The 20,248-nt window shown below is 48.1% G+C and overlaps 4 protein-coding genes and 1 pseudogene across 7 annotated transcripts; 3 read left to right on the forward strand and 2 right to left on the reverse strand.

The window, feature by feature from the left end:
- Positions 1–648: 648 nt before the first annotated feature.
- On the forward strand, positions 649–3,455 carry LOC150043122 (IQ domain-containing protein F5 pseudogene; annotated as a pseudogene).
- A 2,040-nt stretch (positions 3,456–5,495) lies between these two features.
- Positions 5,496–7,033, forward strand: LOC150043123 (IQ domain-containing protein F5-like). The gene is made up of 2 exons (XM_090323603.1): positions 5,496–5,584; positions 6,573–7,033. The coding sequence occupies exons 1-2, from the start codon at positions 5,578–5,580 to the stop codon at positions 7,019–7,021; spliced, it is 456 nt and encodes a 151-aa protein (XP_090179729.1). The 5' UTR covers positions 5,496–5,577; the 3' UTR covers positions 7,022–7,033.
- Iqcf2 (IQ motif containing F2) lies at positions 6,600–8,990 on the reverse strand. 2 transcript variants are annotated; one of them, XM_090323605.1, is made up of 4 exons: positions 8,904–8,990; positions 8,665–8,736; positions 7,698–8,082; positions 6,600–6,918 (listed from the first exon to the last, which is right to left on the reverse strand). In XM_090323605.1, exons 2-3 carry the CDS (start codon positions 8,677–8,679, stop codon positions 7,699–7,701), a joined length of 399 nt encoding a protein of 132 aa, XP_090179731.1. In that variant the 5' UTR covers positions 8,680–8,736; positions 8,904–8,990; the 3' UTR covers positions 6,600–6,918; position 7,698. The 2 variants fall into 2 exon arrangements, with proteins under 2 accessions (XP_090179731.1, XP_090179730.1); XM_090323604.1 differs by having other exon boundaries at positions 7,698–8,139.
- Positions 8,991–9,137: 147 nt separating this feature from the next.
- On the forward strand, positions 9,138–17,611 carry Iqcf6 (IQ motif containing F6). Of its 3 annotated transcripts, none has more exons than XM_090323741.1 (2): positions 9,138–9,848; positions 17,184–17,611. In XM_090323741.1, the coding sequence occupies exon 2, from the start codon at positions 17,229–17,231 to the stop codon at positions 17,550–17,552; it is 324 nt and encodes a 107-aa protein (XP_090179867.1). In that variant the 5' UTR covers positions 9,138–9,848; positions 17,184–17,228; the 3' UTR covers positions 17,553–17,611. The 3 variants fall into 3 exon arrangements, with proteins under 3 accessions (XP_090179867.1, XP_090179865.1, XP_090179866.1); XM_090323739.1 differs by lacking the exon at positions 9,138–9,848 and adding an exon at positions 16,445–16,572; XM_090323740.1 differs by lacking the exon at positions 9,138–9,848 and adding an exon at positions 16,488–16,572 and having other exon boundaries at positions 17,188–17,611.
- On the reverse strand, positions 9,334–11,448 carry Iqcf3 (IQ motif containing F3). The gene is made up of 3 exons (XM_090323738.1): positions 11,350–11,448; positions 10,794–10,838; positions 9,334–9,796 (listed from the first exon to the last, which is right to left on the reverse strand). Exons 1-3 carry the CDS (start codon positions 11,365–11,367, stop codon positions 9,401–9,403), a joined length of 459 nt encoding a protein of 152 aa, XP_090179864.1. The 5' UTR covers positions 11,368–11,448; the 3' UTR covers positions 9,334–9,400.
- Positions 17,612–20,248: the final 2,637 nt, after the last annotated feature.

Raw genomic sequence — 20,248 nt, forward strand, 5'->3', positions numbered from 1 at the left:
GAGAGGTATAGCAGGTACCTTGAGGTGCCAGTGGCCTTTAGTCTTCTCCAAAAGAGAATGTGGGGTGACCCGGCTTCCAGTCCTGCTCCCCACCCCCAGCCAAGAAGCCACGACCGTTGATGTGTCCGAGCTGGTACTTGGAGGGACAAGGATGGAACTGGGCCGCTCCCTAACCCCTCACCCCCCAAGCTGGGGGTGTGGTTGGTTCACTGCATGAGGGCAAGGTCAGAATTCTACTGCTGAATAACAGCCAGCATGCATCCTAGGTCAAAGCCAAGGACCCTGATCAGAAAATGTGCCAAAGAAATGCTTTCCTGGGCGGGGAAGGTGGCCTGGTGGTAGAGTGCTCGCCTAGCATGCGCGAAGCCCCGGGTTCAATTCCTCCGGTACCACATACACAGAAAAAGCCAGAAGTGCTTTCCTCCTTAGCCTATTGGGTTCAACATTTGCGCTTCAGAGTGGTGTGGACACACTCTGCTTGGCACCAGCCTTTTTAACGTTTGCACATAGAATCAATGCCAGGATCAACCTCCTTACACTTAATCCACGTGTTCCTTAGTCAGCATATTTGTTTTTATGTGAAGATAAGGGAAGATCCACATTTATCCATTTTGCCACCATGGTATGTTCGTGTGTACACACGTAAGCATGTACTCATGGTCTTACGTGCACGTGCGTATGTACTGGGACAAGGAGGGAGAGGACACCTCCTCTAAGGAACAGCTGTGGGGCTAAGAATGCGGCTTAGTGGTAGAGTGCTTGCTTTGCACGCATGAAGCTCTGGGTTCGATTCCTTAGTACCACATACACAGAAAAAGCCAGAAGTAGTGCTGTGGCTCAAGTGGTAGAGTGCTAGCCTTGAGTAAAAGCAGCTCGGGGTCAGTGAACAGGCCTTGAGTTCAAACCCCAGGACTGATGCCCCCCCCTCAACCAATAAAAAAAAAAAAAAGGGGAACAGCTGTTTCACTTGCATTTATTTTGTGGTAGGTTGGACACAGGAATCTCAGTGGACTTTACTGCCCAGGCTGGCTTTGAACCACCAGGGCTTCGCTAGAGCATGCCAAGGGCCCTGGGACCTTCGTCACCATCTCTGGACAGGAGGTGATAATGTATGGACAGTGACAGTTGGGACAGAGAGGGCATAATCTATGGCCAGCTCTTCTCCAAAGGCTGTTTCTTTGTCCCTCCTCTTCCTGTCTGACCCACCAATCAGTTCTGTCCTGTTTCTCATGCATTTCCAGCCCCCCTCCCTTGCCTTTCTCAAGGCCTGTCCAACTGGTTGCTGTCCAGTTCTTGGGGCTGTACGCCATCTCTACACAACCCACTCACTCCCTGGTCACCTCTACCCCCCGTGGGGACATTGGACACTGGGAAAAGACAGAACCTGTCTCCAAGGAGTGGGAGAAGGGTCTTTAGAAATCTCTAGGGAAGTAATCTGGTTCAATTTTAGAGGATCAATCATGAGACCTTGAGTTCAAACACCAGTAATGCTAGGAAGAAAAAAAAAAGCATCTTAGACTTCCTCATCCGTATATAGATTAACTATTATCTTTAAAAGTAATTTATGGGCTGGGAGTGGCTTGGCCTAGTGGTCCCAGATTTGATTCCTTGGTACTTCATAGAAAAAAGCTGGAAGTGGTGTTATGGCTCAAGTGGTAGAGCGCTAGCCCTGAGAAAAAAGCTCAAGGATAGTGCTCAGGCCCTGAGTTCAAAAAAATTATATAATTTTTTTTTTTTGTAGGTCATGGAGCTTGAACTCTGGGCTTGGGCACTGTTCCTGAGCTCTTCAGCTCAAGGCTACCTCCCTACCCCTTGAGCTACCAGGCCACTTCTCTTTTTTTTTTTTCTCACAGACTTTTTAATGCCTGGGCTGGCTTTGAACTGCAATCCTCAGATCTCAGCCTCCTGAGTAGCTAAGATGACAGGCATGAGCCACCGTACCCAGGAATTTATGTAATCTTTTATGTAACTAATATTCTAATGTATAAAGACACAGAAAAAAATCACTAAATCAATTCCCTATTGACGGATAGTTGTTTCTCCACTAGATGCTGTCACCAGTGACTGCTACCCCACCAGTGGGCTATCTTTATGTCCCTGGGCTGATAGTTCTGGTGCCATGGCTTTCAGGCCTTGTTTGTTTGTGGTGGAAAAGAATGGGTGATAGTTATTTTTGTTTCCCTTGGTGGGGGCTGTCTTGGTGTTATGTCATAGTGGTTCTTATGATGTCATGGGGCTCCTCGCTCTATTCTCTGCCCCATGCCATGACTGAAGGAAAGGAGACCCCAGGGGATTTGAACCATCTACACCCATTCCGCGTGTGACCAATGGTGAGTGAGGGAGAGGCAGACTGCAGCTTTCTGGAGACTGAGAAGGGGGATCTTTTCACATTTGAGGACATTGGGAAGACTTGAGAGCTGGGGAATGTGATAGACAATGGCCCCTCTCTCTTCCTAACTACTGACTGTAGGGGAGATACCAGCTTGAAGATGCTAGCGAATCCACTGAAGAGGAAGATGTTGGAGAGCCACCTCAGAAGGAGGAGTCAACTGGTCTACCTTCCATACCTGAAGACTCAGGGAAGCAGCGGAAGGTAAGAGGAACCATAGCTTGGGGCCATGGAGTTTGTGCCTGGTATATTTTAAATGGTCCTGAGAAAACACCAACTATAAACTTGTGCGTGTGTGTGTGTCTATCAGTCCTGGGGACTTGAACTCAAGAGCCTGGGCACTGCCCCTGAACTTTACCACTTGAGTCACAGCTTCATTTCCAACTTCCTGTTAACTCATTGGAAGTAAGTCTCATGGACTTTCCATCCCTGGCTTGGCTTCAAAACGTGATCCTCTGGGGGAGGGAAATGGGGACCAAGACATGAGAAAGGTATCAGTGTTTCTGAAGTAGTGCACCTTCTATTAATTACAATAAAAATATATGGAAAAAAACCCCGTGATCCTCAGATCTCAGCCTCCTGCGTAGCACTGGCTTGAAAGTCTTTTCCCCCTCCTTGCAAGGAACCAGACAAGCAGAAAGAAAATACCCCAGTGGTAAAGATCCAGGCTTGGTGGCGAGGAGCGCTGGTCCGTCGGACGCTACTACATGCAGCCCTCAGGGCCTGGATTATCCAGAGCTGGTGGCGGATGATACTGCTGAAACTTACGGAGAAGAGGCGACAGGCAATCCTGAGGACGTTCTCCCGGGAGGAGTGGGCAGTGGTCAAGCTACAGTCCTGGGTCCGCATGTGGAATGTCCGCCGGCACTACTGTCAGTTGCTCCAGGCCACCCGAATCATCCAGGCCTACTGGCGGTGCCATACCTGTGCCTCCCAGGGCGTCATCAAGGGTCACTATCAGATCTCATCCAACCAGCTGCAACTGGAGCTAGAGATCTTGCTGGGTTCGGGGCCTTGTGTCGTGTCTGAGTGTATTCCGCTCCCCATAAAGCAGTAAAGAATGGGGTCTTCTGCACACTTTTCTTTGACAAGTTTCAGGAGGGCAAGGCCATAGGAAAGACTTAGTACTAGAGCTAGTACTGAAGAATCGGTAAGGCTGTGATTCTGTCTCCTTGCCTTACTTGGGGGGCTAAATCTTTCTCCTTTGCTCCTCTTTTTTTTGTTGTTGTTGTTGGTGGTGGTCATGTAGCTTGAACTCAGGGCCTGGATACTTGTCTCTGAGCTCTTCTGCTCAAGGCTATATCATTCTAGCCACTTTGAGCCATGGAGCCACTAGTTTTCTAGTGGTTCCTTGGAAGTAATCTCTAGGACTTTCCTGCCCAGGCTGGCTTTGAACCATGGTCCTCAGATCCCAGCTTCTTGAATAGCTGAGATTTACAGGCATGAGCTGCCATCACGCCCAGCTTATTTTTTCTTCATTTTATTTATTTATTTATTTAGCCGGCACTAAGGATTGGACACAGGATTTAGAATTTTCCTTTGGGTTTTTTCCCTTTGGGTTTTCTCCCTTAAGGTTGGCAATCTACCACTTGAGCCATACCTCTACTTCTGACTTTTTGCTGGTTAATGGGAGAATCAGTTGTTTTTTTACTCAGGCTGACTTTGAACTTCGATCCTCAGATCTCAGCCCCCTAAGCTAGTGAGGATTACAGGTAAGAGCCACCAATGCAAAGCTTTCTGTATAAATTATCTTGTTTGACTTTCAGAGATGCCATGCAAGCTATGACAGGCCTTGGGCAGGAATGACAGAGCCTGGCATCATATGATACCCCTGCCAAGATAGGGCTGCCCCACTCCGAGAACCGCCCCCCTCTCCCTATCCTGTAATCTACGGGTCAGGATTGTGGAGAGTTTAGGAACAAAAATGAGCACCCAATCATTCTCACATCTCTAATCCTACCTACTCAAGAAGCTGAGTTCCAAGGATCATGGTTCAAAGCCAGCCTGAACAGGAAAGTCCCGAAGACTCATCTCCAAAATAGGAAGTGGCACTGTGGCTCAAAATGATGGAGCACTAGTTTTGAGCTGAAGAGCTCAGGGATAGTATCCAGACCCAGAGTTAAAGCCCCATGACAAACAAAATAAAAATAAAAATAATAAAAATTTAAAAAAATCTAAGGGACAGCACCCAGGTCAGGTCCTGAGTTCAAGATCTACCACCAGCACAAATAAAAATACAAAAAATCTTAAATTGCTGTACAAGAATGGGAAAGAGGGCCGGGAGTTTGGCCTAGTGGTTAAAGTGCTTGCCTAGCATGCATGAAGACCCGGGTTCGATTCCTCGGTACCACATACATAGAAAAAAGCCAGAAGTGGTGCTGAGGTTCAAGTGGTAGAGCTCTAGCTTTGAGAAAGTCCAAGGACAGTGCTCAGGCCCTGAGCTCAAGCCCAGGACTGGCAAAAAAAAAAAAAAATGGGAAAGAAACAGGTTTCAAAAAAAAAAATCCAAGAGAGTAACACTAGTGACTACAGATTCGACTGAAATTTATTGTCAAAAAGATTTTTTTCCTATAAAAATAGGAATGTTTTCATAAAACATGCATCCTATCTCAGATGACATCAACATAGAAAGCTGCTGGATGTAATGGGTAGAAAAAAAGAAATTTGGTTACATTTTTTTTTGGCCCATTGGAGCATAAGTGATACTGATTTGTTCAAAGCCCCTCAGAATAGGAAATAAAATCTATTAGCATTTAAATAGAAGAACTCGAAGAGGAAGAATAAGTTAGACAAATGAGAATAATCAGACAAATTAAGAGGATCATTTTAACATCGTGTCAGAGAAGTGTGAGCATACCTTCAATCCCGGCAGTCAGGCACCCGAGCCTCACGCTGTCATCCTAGCTACTCAGAAGGCTGAGATCTGAGGCTCAAGGCTCAAAGCCAGCCTGGAACAGGAATCTGTAGGCCACACTCCCGTAACTACCCAAAAGCCAGAATTAAGAGGTGTGGCTTAAAGAAGTCACCAGCCTTCGCTGTTGGAAGCCAGCATAAGGGTTCTTATGACGCCATCCTAAGTCATCACAAGTGCTCTTATGACGTCACCACCATCTCCTCTGCCCACTCTTCCTGTGAGAGTGGAGCAGGAAGAGCGCAGACCGAAGGGTGATGTGAACATCTAGGCTGTAATGATGGGTAATTAATCTACGAAGGGCTTGGCTACCTAACCCAAATCCACAGTGTCCAGTACTTTAGAAAATTGAGAAGCCCGGTGTCATTGGCTTGCGCCAGGGGGGTTGGGATCTGAGGATTGTGGTTCAAAGCTAGCTGGGGCAGGAAAGTCCTTGAGACTTATCTTCAAGGAACCAGCCCAAAACTGGAATTGGTGCTGTGGCTCAAAGCCTTGAGCTGAAGAGCTCAGGGACAGTGCCCAGGTCCTGGGTTCAAGTCCCATGGTGAACCCTGCCCCCCATAAAAATCTGAGTGGGGAGCCCCCACCCTAGAGAAGGCCAGAAAGGTGTCTCATGTTACCCCACAGCTGAGTACTCATCCTTCCCTGTGGGTTTTCATTTCCTTTTTTTCTTTTTTGCTGGGCCTTGGCACTGTCCGAGTGTCTTTTTTTTTTTATTGTAATTAGTAAAAGGGTTACATATTTGCCAGATAGAAGGTGCATTAATTCACATACATTGATACCCTTTCACATGTCTTGGTACCCATTACCCTCCCCCCCCACTCTACCACTTGAGCCACAGTGCCACTTCCGGCTTTTTCTGTGTGTGTGGTACTAAGGAATCGAACCCAGGGCTTCATGTGTGCTGGGTGAGCACTCTACCAGGAGGCCGCATTCTCATCCCTCTGTTAGGTTTTTGTGCCAGTTACTGGGGCTTGAACTCAGAGCCTGTGTGCTGTCCTTTTTTTTTTATTTTTATTTTTTTTCCTCAAGACTGGCACTCTACCACTTTAACCACAGCTCCACATCCACATTTTGGTAGTTATTTGGAGGTGACGGACTTTTGTGGCTCAAGGGGGAGGGCAGTAGCCTTAAGCTAAAGAGCTCAGGGACAGTGGCTAGGCCCAGAGTTCAAGTCCTACAACCGGGGGAAAAAAAATGAATCCTGGTAGAAGCCACCCTGAGTTTTCTGTGTCCTCATCCAATATATTCCCCCCCCCTTTTTTTTGTAAGCTGAACCCCCCCAAAAGAAAACCATCATGACAGAACATTCTGCAGCTGTGTTCCTCCAGGCCTGGTGGCGGGGCACGCTGGTACGACGGACGCTGCTGCACGCAGCCCTTCGGGCCTGGATTATCCAGTCCTGGTGGAGGTTGATACTGGCGAAGATGATGGAGAAGAGACGGAGGACGGAGCTGGAGCTGTACACATGGAAAGAATGGGCGGCGGTGAGGCTTCAGGCCTGGGTTCGGATGTGGCGGATTCGCCAGCGGTACTGCCGTTTGCTCAACGCCGTGCGGATCATCCAGGTTTATTGGCGTTGGCATAATTGCCACAGCCGGGGCTTCATTCATGGCAACTATGAGATCAAAGAAAATCGCTTGAGTATTCAATTGCAAATCTCCCTGGGTGCCCAGGCTTGTAGAGTACAGCAATGCATAGCCCTTCCAATAAAAGAGTAATCAGGTCTGCTACCTAACTGTCTCTCGACTGCTCTTTCTCTCTTGGTAGCTAGAATTCTAGCCATGAGCCACCAGTGCCCCGACTTTAAAACAAATAGGTACAGCATTTTCAGTTATTATTATTATGACCAATACCCTGGAGCTTGAACTCAGGGCCTGGGCTCTGTTCCCTGAGCTTCTCTGTGCCCTCTTGAGCCACAGCACCACTTCCAGCTTTTTCTGGGTATGTGGCACAAAGGAATCGAACCCAGGGCTTCCTGCATGCAAGGCAAGCACTCTATCACTAGGCCACACTCCCAGCCCATGTTTTCTATTTAGTACTGATCCTGGGGCTCGAAGGTAGGCTCTGAGCACTATGCCTTACGTTTTTTTCCACCCTCCACTTGAGTCCTAACCTTGACTTCTAGCTTTTCTGATGGGTAATGAAACATAAGAATCTTATGGATTTTTTTTCTACCCAGGCTGGCTTTGAACTTGCGATCTGCAGATCTCAGCCTCCTGAGTGAAGCCGGAAATGGTGTTATGGATGACTCAAGTGGAAGAGCACTGGCCTGGAGGAAAAGAAGCTGAGAGATGGAGCCCAGGCCCTGAGTTCAAGCCCTAGTACACACGCACACACACACACACACACACACCCCGAAACCCAGAAGACCAGGTCACCCCTGGACTGACGGACCTCAGTTGTTGATGATCTCAATGTGAAACTGCAGGTGCGTGGTGGTGATGACGCAGTGGGCCCGGAGGAAAGAGCAGGTCTGGCAGTTGTGGCATTCCCAGTGTCCTTGGATGATGTAAATGGCGTTGAGCACCTGACAGTAGCGCCAGTGAATGCGCCACATGCGCACCAGAGACTGGAGTTTGACCACCGCCCGCTCCTGATTGGCGTAGTGAACCAGCACCTCCCGCCTCTTCTTCTCCAGCAGCCTCAGGAGGGTCAGCCGCCACCAGCACTGAATGACCCAAGCCTGCAGCGCCGCGTGCAGCAGGGCTCTGCGAACCAGCGTGCCGCGCCACCAGGCCTGGATCTGGATGGCTGCATTTCTTTCCTGTCTGCCATTTCTCTGCAACAGAGAAATTTCCGTGGCCCCAGCTGAACGTGGATGTGGGGGAAGGGAGCGCTGTGGGGGGGGGGGTTGGGAGAGATGGAGGGGGAGAGAGAATGCTAGAAGGGATGACAGCCATCAATCCTAGCTGATCAATCCTAGCTCTTAGGTCCTGAGTTCAAGCCCCAGGACCCCCCTTTCTCTCTCTCCCCCCCCCCACATGAATTGGTATGTTGATTGAAGCCTCCTCCCGTCCCCAAGAGAATACTAATTTTTTTCCCCTTGTGTTGATAAATAAGGGTTGGATTCAGGGCTAAGGCACTCTCTCCCTTAGCTTTTGTGCTCAAGGCTCACCTCTTTTCCCATGGGAACCTCACACTTCCATTCTGCCATTTTACTGGTCAACTGGAGATAACGTGCAGATTTGTCTGCCCTGGCTGGCTTTGAACCATGATCCTCAGATCTCAGCCGCCTGAGTAGCTAGGATGACAGGCGTGAGTCACCAGCGCCCAGTTCAATCTTTTAGTTATGCTACAAACAAAACCAGCTCTGGAGAGCACAGGATAAGAAAGGGATGCAGGAGACTAGAATTCCACTCACCTTTTCTTTCTTCATCTTTTGTATGGGCTTCTTTTCTGGAACTACTTTTTTTACCACAGAGTATAATTAAAGCTAAAGTGGTCGGTCATTCGAATTAAACAGAAAATGCATACAGAAGATGGTCAGTACTCTGTCTGGTTCTGTACATTGGCATGTACTGCTTTTGCATTTCTGCCTCCCTACCCCCAGACCTGTGGTAAAATCCCGGGTGTTACCCAGCTCCCTATCACCCTGCCCACCTGTTACATTCAGCCATATCTCCTATGCAGAAGTGCGTTCTCATGACCTGTTTCTAGATGGTTCATTACTGCTTTGCTTCCCAAAGCCTGGCATGGTATTAGTATAAGTGAAGGGAAAACTATGAATTCATAATCTCATTATGACATAGATTAGGGGTGTGTGTAGGGGTGTGTGTGTGCGCATGCGTGTGCACACGCTGGTTCTGGGGCTTGAACTCAGAGCCTGGGTGGGCTCTGTCCTTTGACCTATTTTCTCAAGGCTACCACTCTACCCACCTGAGCCATAGCACCACTTCTGGCTTTTGCTGTGTCTGTGGTACTGAGGAATCGAACTCAGGGCTTCATGCAAGCTAGGCAAGCACGCTACCGCCAAGCCACCTTTCCAGCCTCTTCCCCCCAGCCCAGGCCTGAAATCTCTGAGACAATCATGGAAGCTCACACAACTCATTTTTATTGAGTCCCCCGGGGGCCAATGTTTGTGGCAGGCCTTATTTCTTTTACACACATACGATTTCAATGTGAAACTCGGGCTGTCTGGCTTCCTCATTGTGTTGAGCAGGCCAAGAGTCGTCCTTCTGGAGGAAGAGCCTGCCATTGGCATTCTGGAACACATACAGGGCCCTACACAGTTGGCAGAAATACTGGCGACACAGCCACATGCGCACGCAGGCCTGCAGTTTCACGGCTGCTGTCTCCTGGACGGCATACATTTGAAGCAGAGCCTGCCGGCAACTGCACGCTCGCCTGTGTAAGACTGTTCTCCACCACGACTGGATCATCCAGGCTCTGAGAGCCGCAACCAATAACACCCGACGGACCAAAACACCACGCCACCAGGCCTGAATCTTCCTAGCTGCCATGATCTTTTCAGGAGAGATTCTTTCAGGAGGGATCTGACCAAGAGAAAGCAGAGGACAGCCAGCAGACTGGTCATCATACACACAGGTGAGGGACATGCCTGGAGCACATACCTGTAATCCCAGCTCAGATCTCAGGAGGCTGAGAATTGAGGATTGTAGTTTGAAGCCAACCAAGACAATAAGGTCTATAAGACTCTTTTTTTTTTTTTTTTTTTTTTTTTTTTTGCCAGTCCTGGGCTTGAGCTCAGGGCCTGAGCACTGTCCTTGGACTTTCTCAAGGCTAGAGCTCTACCACTTGAGCCTCAGCACCACTTCCGGCTTTTTTCTATGTATGTGGTACCGAGGAATCGAACCTGGGTCTTCATGCATGCTAGGCAAGCACTTTAACCACTAGGCCAAACTCCCGGCCCCTATAAGACTTTTTTTTAGGGAGGGTCTATCCTGAGGCTTGAACTCAGGCGTTTGCGTGTGATCCCTGAGCTTTTTCTGTTCAAAGATAGAGCTCTACCACTTTTGAGCCACTGCCACTTTTCTTGTGGCTCATTGAAGAGTCTCATGGATTTTCCTGCTTGGGGTGGCTTTGAACTGCGATCCTCTAATCTGAGCCTTCCTGAGTAGCTAAGATGACAGGCGTGAGCCACTGTGCCAGGCCTACCCAACTTTCTGATTCTCTTCTGTCTCTCAGGTCTATCTTTTGGTAAATTAGGCTTTTGGACTCATCATAGCAGATAATCAAGCTCAGTCTTATCTGTTCAATTCCCCCATCCCAGCTACTCAGGAGGCTGAGATCTGAGGATTGTGGCTCAAAACCAGTTCAGGTAGGAAAGTCCTTGAGACTCATGTCCAGTGAACCACCAGAAAACCAGAAGTGGAGCTGTGGCTCATTGTGGTAGAGCACAAAAGCTCAGGAACAACGAGCAGGCCTGGAGTTCTGGGGGAAAAAAAAAAGTATAATGCTAAGCTAAATGTTTTGGGATCAAAGATGATTGCTCGATTGCCATAGAGACAGGGTCTCTGTTTTCTCACTTACCTTTACTATCTTTATTATCCTTGTCTGTTCTTTCCGACGAGGCTTCTGCAAGCATAATGGGGCAAGGAGGGACATATCAGAAATGAGAACTGGGAGGTAGCTCAGTAGCAAAGCGCTTGCCTGAGCAAGTGCAACATTCTGGGTTTGATTCCCCAGTACCAAAGAAAGAAAAGACACACACACAAAAAGAATTGGGTGCTGGTGGCTCACACCTACAATCCTAGCTATTCGGGAGGCTGAGATCTAAGGCTCCAAGTTCGAAGCCAGCCTGGTCAGGGCAGTCTGTGAGACTCATGTCCAATGACCCTCCAGAAAACAGAAAGTGGTGCTGTGACTCAAAGTGGTAGAGCACTAGCCTTGAGGAAAAGAGGTCAAGGGACGGCACCCAGGCCCTGAGTTCAAGCCCCATGTCTGGCAGGAAAAAAAGAAAGAAAAGGTGAGGATTGACTTCTGGGTAAAATCCCTACCACCCTAGTTCTCTGTCCTGAGCCTGAATCTCCCAAGCTTCCATTGACACAGGAAAGCATGCCATCCCCAAGGGTGTAGAGAGCCTTACAAGATAAATATTGCCCATGGTGGGAGGTTAGAGGCTTGGGGGGGCATTGGCCTCTAGGTCTTGCTCCTTGTTCTCTGTCAGGGGTGGCACTGGTGGTGAGAGGGCCCACGGCTGTGATGTCACAAGGCTGGTTATGACTCAGGGACCAAGTGATCTGTTCTGAGCTTAAAGGTTAATTAGATAAAACTGGGTGCCAGGAGGGGGTTTGGGGTTCCATGCCTGTCCTCCTAGCTCTTCAGGAGGCTGAGATCTGAGGATTGAGGTTCAAAGCCAGCCTGGGCTAAAGTCCTGTGAGACTTTAGCCTCCAAGAAACCAGGCAGAACTGGACCTGTGGCTCAAGTGATAAAGTGTGCTTTGAGCAAAAAAAAAGAAAACATAGGCTCAGACCCTGAAAAAAAATCAAGCCCTTGTAGCGGTACAAAGAAACAAACAAAAAAAACCCCAACCCTATTACCCTGATGAAGGAAGAGCACCTTGGCAGAAAGCCTCCAGGACTGGCACCAAAAAGAAAAAAAAAAAAGTGAGGTGAGGGCTGGGAATATGGCCTAGTGGTAGAGTGCTTGCCTAGCATGCAGGAAGCCCCGGGTTCGATTCCTCAGTACCACATACATAGAAAAAAGCTGGAAGTGGTGCTGTGGCTCACGTGGTAGAGTGCAAGCCTTGAGCAAAAGAAGCTTAAGGACAGTGCCCAGGCCCTGAGTTCAAGCCTCAGGACTGGAAAAATAAATAATAAAAGTCCCTTACCTCACTTTTTTCCCACTTCATCCTAATATTAAAGTGTTCCTCTTCCACAAAGTTTGGGGTCTTATCGATTTATTATGTTAGTTGCTGGCTTTCTACTCCTTACTTATTCACACACAGAACTGAATCCCACACTGAGCACATGTTACATTCATTAGGGTATACCCCTGACTCTTCCCTAGGAAATTAGCCTCAGCCAGGACCTGGATATCACCAGGTACGAAGCTGCAGGGGTCAAGATGGTGATAAAAGAACATTTGCTTTTTCCTGCACCGGGGGCTTGAACTCAGGGCCCTGGCCACTGTCCCTAGTTCTAGTGGAACTGGTTATAGCTTGTTCCCAGTTAAATCACCCCCAAACCCAAAGAGCACTCTGGGAGTGCCAGCGACAGAGGGGCTGAGACTTTTCAGGTGTCAGGCCACAGGCCTTGATGATTGTCAAGGGACAGATGCTAGGGGGGTGTGAAGGAGTGGGTGGTGACTTCCTGTCTCTTCCTGCCACCTGCTGTGTGACTCCAATGACAGGTGCCATCTACCTGGGAGGTGGCTTTGTCAAGCACAGCCTGCCTCCCCCGCACCCCCCCTACCCAAACCCCAACTCCACACTGGCAGATGTACCCATGGCCCTGCCCCCTTTAGAGTCTAAATTCATTCCCCATGCATATTTGGAGCATTTATAGAGCAGAAAGAATGGCGCCCTGGAGAGCCACCCAGTGCTCTCAGAGCCCAGAGTTTTTCAGCACCTGGGTAACAGCTTCCATCCATAGAGCTGGAAGAATCCCCAGCAAAATTCTCTTCCAAAAGCTAGGTGTGTTAGCCAGCAGGGAGAGCTTTCACAATGGTGGCAGAGGAGGCTTCACTGTCTGCTTTGGGAAGAGAGAAGAAAGAGGAGAAACAGGAGGAGGAGAAGGAGCAGGGGCGACAGACAGGAGAGCCAGCTAGACAGAGACCTGTCAGTGCCACTGAGGTAGGCCCAGCGGGTGGGGGGGGGCCGGGAGTCTGTAGCAGTGCCCCCCTCCCCCAAGCCAACAGGAGAGAGAGGGAGCCCTGTCACTCAGCCCCAGGGGAGGGAAATACAGCTACAGCTCTTGTCCCCCCAGCTCTGCTCTGGCCTTTCCAAAGAGGCCTAGCTAGGACTGCCTCCTCCTCCTCCTCCTCCTCCTCCTCCTCCTCCTTTTCCTCCTCTCCCCCCCCACCCATTGGGCAGTTTGCCTGTTGTGTCTATGGCTCAATGGAGGTTCTCTGAGGCTCTGGAATCCTTGGGCCTTCCTAGCTGCCTTTGGTGACAGCCAGATTCCCTTGGGTTCTCCTCTGAATGGAGATGCAGGAACAGAAGCTCCAGCTCTACAGTCTCCAGGGTAAAGGGCTGAAAGAGGTCCTTACCTTCCTCCCCCGACCCCGTTGTTTGTCCATCATAAGACTTGAACTCAGGGCCTGCAGGCTGTCCCTGAGCTCTTCAGCTCAAGGCTAGGGCTCTACCACTTTGAGCCACAGCTCCGCTTCTGGTTTTCTGGTAGTTCACTGGAGATAACAGTCTCACAGATTTGTCTACCCAGGTGGGCTTTGAACTGCGATCCTCAGATCTCAGCTTCTGGAGTAGTTAGAATGACAGGATGACAGCGTGAGCCCACAGCCCCCAACTTATTGGTTCTTTTTTGTTGATATTATAAAGGTGATGTGCAGGGACAACTTGAATTTTTGACACACACACACACACGCACACACACACACACACCCCGGTCCAGATCTTTCTGGGGAAAGAGCCAGAGTCCTCCCCGGGGTGGGGGGGGGTGGCATTCTTCTCACTCGGCTTTCAATGTGGAACCCAGCTTCTAGTTGGAGAGGGTTCCTTATTGCTCTTGGAGAAAGCTAACAGCCTGGAAGAGACAGCATCAACATGGCCTGGATCAAGCCCCACAGTACTTGGCAGAGGTTGGCACCGAAGCACGATATGCAAAACAGAACTGCAGTTGGGCACACACTTAACTAGGAGACTGAGATCTGAGGATCGTGACTTGAAGCCAATCCAGGCAGGAAGAGTCCATGAGATCCATCTCCAATTAACCAGCTAAAGACCAGAAGTGGCTGCGTGGCTAGAGCAGGAGCCTTAAACCCCAGTGCATGGAATGAATGTACTGTGGTAGGCATTCGTTAAAGCCAACCCCAAAGACAGTTCTATACGCATAAAGATTGCTTTCCAGCTGATATCCCCCATAGAATCCCTGGCCTAAACTGTTTACCAGACAGAAGGCACAAGCAACCAGAAGAAACTTGGCAGCTGAGCTTTTTCTCTCCACTAGAGGGAGCCCGCCGTCAGCCAAGTGCAGGTAGCGTAGGAAAAGGCTTTCAGAAAACAGCTGTTTCGAACCATTTTTGGGGTCCTTTATGTAATCTTGTTGCTAAAAGGAATGTGGTTCACTCATAAAAATTCCCATAGCTGAAGACTTAAAATGTAAGGAATAGAATCCCTTCACTGTTTAAAAAAGAATGCACCGATGAAAAACGTGAAGATGACCAAGACCTCGTGGCCCACGCCTGTCATCCTAGCTTCTCAGGAGGCTGAGATCGGAGGCTCACAGTTCAAAATCAGCCCTGGGAGACGCCATGAGGCTCATCTCCACCAACCATCAAAAAGCCAGCTGGCAGTGAATCTGGAGCTCAAATGGTAGAGCATAAACATTCAGGAACAGTGCCCAGGCACCGAGTTCAAGCCCCATTACCAACAAGAAAAAATAAATAGAAAGAAAGAAAGAAGAAACAGGGAAAAATATTCTGAACATATGCAAAGGTGCCTGAACTTACCCATAAAAGAATAAAGGAACAGTACTGGTTGCAGGTCATTTGTGCTGGGAAGTAATACTATATGATAATAGAATGTAAATCGGCAAAAAGTTCTTGGATAGCAGTTTGGCAATATCCATCAAAACTGAAAATGCACAGCCCCTATGCTTTAGCAGTTCTGTGGGTTTTTTTTCCCTACAGAATTCTTCCCAGCCTGGCATGATTGCATGTGCCTATAATTCTAGCTATTTGGAGGATGGGAAGATATGGAGTTCAAAGCCAGCCTAGACAATACAGTGAGACTCTGCCAAATAGCAAAGGGAAAAAAGACTGGGTGCAGTGGCTCACTCCTATAATTCCAGGCCAAAAAATAAAGTAGAAAGGCCCCATCCTCAACCAATAACTAGATGTGATGGTACATTCATTCCTGTCGTCCTAGCTATGAAGGAAATATAAAAGGGAAGATTATAATCTGGATTTGGCTCAACTTTTTTTTTTTCCAATCATGGGGCTGGAACTCTGGGCCTGGACATTGTCCCTGAGCTCTTCAGCTCAAGGCTACCACCCTACCCCTGGAGCCACAGTGCCACTTCCAATTTTGGAATGGTTCCTTAGAGGTAAGAATCTTGTGGACTTTCTTGCCCAGGCTGGCTTTGAACCGCGATCCTGAGATCTCAGCCTCCTGAGAGGCTAGGATGACAGGCGTGAGCCACCAGTGCTCAGATGGTCCAATTGTTTTCAAGAAACTCAGCTGTGGTTGTCTTAGGTGGGCTGGAGATGGAAATGAGACAGAAAAATTTACAGGAACATCAAAAGATCTAGCATCCGACAAAGTAAAATTCTATCATTCAATTCAAAAATTCCCAGGCGTACAAAACGACAGGAAGATGCTAAATGCATCCCTCATGTGTAGAGTGGGTGGAAAGCAGTCAATCAAAACTGACCCAAATATCAAGACTCTGAAGACAAGGACACTGAGCAGTTACTGTAACTGAGATCCATATGGTCAAAAAGATAAATATAGAGGCATGGAAGATATATAAAAAGGACCCATATTGAACTTCTAAGAGATGAAGATGACAATGTCTGTGATAATGAAAAAAAATGCAACTGACAGGATTAACAAATTAAATGATATAAATATATATGGGGGCAGGGTGCCAGTGATTTCACATCTGTAATTCTAGCTTCTCAGAAGGCTGAGATATGAAGACTGAAGTTCAAAGTCAGACAGGGCAAGAAAAGTCCGTAAGACTTCTCTCCAGGGAACCACCAAAAAAAAAAAATAAAATAAAAAGTGGAGCTGTGGCTCAGGTGGTGGAACGCTAAGCCTTGGGCATAAAAACTCAGGGACAGCGCCCAGGCGCTGACTTCAAGGCCCAAAGAGCAAGGCTTCAGATGACCCTTGGGTTGGAGAAATGAACAGGAGGTGATCTGGTGATCACAGACTGTTACTCCCTAAAGAGAGACAGCAAGAGGACAAATAGAAGACAGACAGGCCCTGCTAAGGCGGAGCTTATGTGCCAGTGGGCGGAGTCCAAAGATGGGGTGTGTGACTAACAGTTGAGGGCGGGGGTGAAGACTAAGCTGGCTTACCTGATAAATGAGCAGACTCCAAAGACCAGAGCCATGGCCACGAAAATTGTGAGTACAGCCATTGCAGGAGAGACCCACCCGACAGATGACGAACAGTATTTAAAGGTGAGTGGACTCAGGAAATACATGGAGGCCCCAGTTCTGGGGCTCACGTCTGTCATCCTAGCAACTCAGGACGTGGGGATCTGGAGGATCATGGTTCAAAGCCGACCAAAGCTGGAAAGTCTGGGAAACGCTTGATCTTTAGTTAATCACCAAAAAGCCAGAAGTGGAGCTGTGGCTCAGGTAGTAGAGTACAAAGAAGTCGAGTGAAGTGAGGTGCCATCCTGGATGCTCAGAAGGCTGAGGTCTGAGGATCTTGGTTCAAAGCCAGCCTAGGCGCTAAAGTCTGAGACTCTTATCTCCAATGAAGCAGCAGAAAACCGGAAGCAGCACTGTGACTCCAGGGGTAGGACGGTAGCCTTGAGCCACCTTGAGCTCAAGGGACGACGCCCAGGCCCCAGAGTTCAAGTCTCACAACTGACAAAAAAAAAAAAGGTCTGTGCTGGTGTGAGCACGACACACGCGCGTGCACACACACAGACACACACGTAGATTGTTAAATGGGCCCAGAAACAAAGGGGTAGGGCTCTGTGCAGGTGGGGACCAGAATAACAGAATCCTCGCTAAGTATCCTCTCCTGTTCTCCTCCTCCTCCTCCTCCTCCTCCTCCTCAGTTAGAGAAGACAGCCATAAAGATTCAGTCATGGTGGCGAGGTATCATGGTTCGCCGGACTCTACTGCACGCGGCCCTCAGGGCCTGGGTAATCCAGTGCTGGTGGAGATCCCTGCAGGCCAAGATGTTGGAGCAAAGACGACGCCTTGCATTAAAACTCTACTCTTGCCAGGAATGGGCGGTGGTGAAGATGCAGGCTCAAGTGCGGATGTGGCAGGCCCGCAGGTGGTTTCTCCAGGCTCGCCAGGCGGCCTGCATCATCCAGTCTCACTGGCGATGGTACACTCGCCAGACCCGAGGTCTCATCCAGGGCCACTACGAGGTCAAGGCCAGCCGGCTGGAGCTGGACATTGAAATTCTTATGACCTAGGGGTGCTGGCACAGGCCGAGGAGACTGGATCTCTCTCCCAATAAAGAACTTACTGATCACAGACTTGTCTTGGGGGAGATTCGATTTATGGTGGAAGCCATGGGTCCCTTCACTTTTTTCTTTTTGTCCGTCGTGGGGCTTGGACTCTGGGCCTGGGCTCTGTCCCTGAGCTCTTCAGCTCCAGGCACTAGGGATCTACCGCCTTGAGCCACAGCGCCACTTCCAGTTTCTTGGTGGTTCATTGGAGATGAGTCTCACAGACTTTCATTTCCTGGGCTGGCTTTGAACTGCGATCCTCAGATCTCAGCCTCCTGAGTAGCTAGGATGACAGGCGTGAGCCACTAATATACAGCCTTACTTTTTTATTTTCTACCAGAAAGTTCCTTCAGTGTAATCTAGAACTTCTGGAGCCAGGTATCCATTCTAGGGACCTGTTCCTAATGTCATAATTAGCGAATCTTTCTTTTTATTTTTCTTTTGATATTGGGCCTGGGGCTTGAATCAAAGGGCCTGAGCACTGTCTCTGAGCTTTTGTGCTCAAGGCTAGCACTTTATCACTCAGGCTAATGCTCTACCACTTAGTCTAGCACTCTACCACTTGAGCCACAGCTCCACTTCCAGTTTTTTGGTGGCTAACTGGAGATTATAGACTTTGCTTCTGGGATGGCTTTGAACCTCAGTCTTCAGATCTCTGGTTCCTTAGTAGCTAGGGGTTTATAGGGGTGAACCACCAACATTCCTGATTCCCTGAGACTGAGGGCTATTTACTTTGAAATGTCACCCTGTCTTTTCCTAAGCTTTGAAGTATCTTTCTTCCAAGAGGAGAAAAATATAAGTGTGTATATATATATATATATTTTTTTTTGTGGTGAGGATATGTATATGTAAAGTTCTAGAACTTCCGTTTTTACTTCAGATGCATTTTCTTCAATTAGACTCAAGTAAAATTAAATCTTCACTTAAAAAATAGACATATGGTATATTTCTATCTTTCTATCTGTAAAAAAATGCATAGAAATATGTCTAGCATGCTGTACCAGAAATGTTAATGATGGTTATATTTGCATCATGAAACTTGATGTAATACTTTTTCTTTTTTGTGCTTTTCTGCAAAGCCTCAATTGTTTAAAGGGAGCATATGCTAATTTTATTTTTTTTTTGGCCAGTCTTGGGGCTTGAACTCAGGGCCTGGGCACTGTCCCTGAGCTTCTTTTGCTCAAGGCTAGCATTCTACTACTTGAGGCATAGTGCCACTTCTGGCTTTTCCTATTTATATGGTTCTAATGACTTGAACTCAGGGCTTCATGCATGCTAGGCAAGCACTCTACCACTAAGCCACATTCCCAACCCTACTATTTTTTTTTTCAGGAAAAAAATAAAGAAAAGGGGCTTGTAATCTTAAATACTTAGGAGGCTGAGATTTGAAGATCAAGATTCAAAGCCAGTTTGGGTAGGAAAGTCTGTGAAATGCTTTTCTCTAATTAACCAGGTTAAAAAAAAATCAGAAGTGGAGGTTTGGCTCAAGTAGTAGAATGCCAGCCTTGAGTGGAAAAAGTCAAACAAGAGTAAGAGGCCTCAATGCCAGTACTAATTGATTAATATTAATTGAAAATTAAATCTGGCCTATTGGCAAGCCCCCTCAAGGTTTAAATCCTGGTTTCCACTCCCCCCCCCTTGTTCCCACACCACCTCCTCACCTTCCCCCCCTCCCCCCCCCGCCCCCTTCCTCAGCTCCTATTCCTCTGTTTTTTCTTCTCGGGTCCCCAAAGTTGATCTTTCTCCTCAAGGTTCAGACGTTCCCATCTTTCTTTTTTAAGTGGTTGGGCTTGAGCTCAGGGTCTGGGCACTGCCCCTGAGTGTTTTTCACCCCCTTTGAGCCACAGCACCACTTCCTGGTGGTTCACTGGAGCTACGTTACCAGTCTCATGGACTTTCTTTACCCTGAGCTGGCTTTGAACTGCAATGCTCAGATCTTAGCAGACATTCTTCTTTGTGTTAACTTCCAACCTGGGCGATGGGAACAAGGCTAAAGGGTTCCTCTCTCTCTCTTTTGTTTTTCCTGCCTGGAATTTGGGGTGGGCACATTTTCAGAGAGCTTTAAGACCCTGGGTTGATTCCTCCTCTCTTCTTCTTCCTCCCATGATCCCTGTCATCGGAGGAAGAGGCAAGACAGCAAAGGTGAAGAGCGACCGGTGCAGTAAGAGAGGGAGTACTGATGTGGTAACATTCACACAGGGATTCTGATGAAATGAGCAGATGAAAACATAGAATGAGGGACTGGGAATATGGCCCAGTGGTAGAGTGCTTGCCTAGCGAGCATGAAGGCCCAGGTTCGATTCCTCAGTACCACATACATAGAAAAAAGCTGGAAGTGGTGCTGGGGCTCAAGTGGTAGAGTGCTAGCCTTGAGCAAAAGCAGCTCAGGGACAGTGCCCAGGCCCTGAGTACACGAAAAGCTTTTACTACAAGTATGTCCCAAATATTTCTTGGGACACACACCTATGTTTATATTTTAAAATAAAATATAAAATAAAATCTTTTAAAATAAAAGATTCATTGGTTATGACCTTCACAGGTAACTAAGCATTTAGCATTCCTACACCCCAACATGTTGGCTGAGGGAGAGGCCATTCTTGTCACTTTCCTGTTTCCATTGTGTGTGTGTGTGTGTGTGTGTGTGTGTGTGTCTGTTTCTT

Source organism: Megascapheus bottae, chromosome 32 (assembly GCF_031878675.1).
Source record: "Megascapheus bottae isolate mThoBot1 chromosome 32, mThoBot2.hap1, whole genome shotgun sequence".
NCBI classification, from domain to species: domain Eukaryota; kingdom Metazoa; phylum Chordata; class Mammalia; order Rodentia; family Geomyidae; genus Megascapheus; species Megascapheus bottae.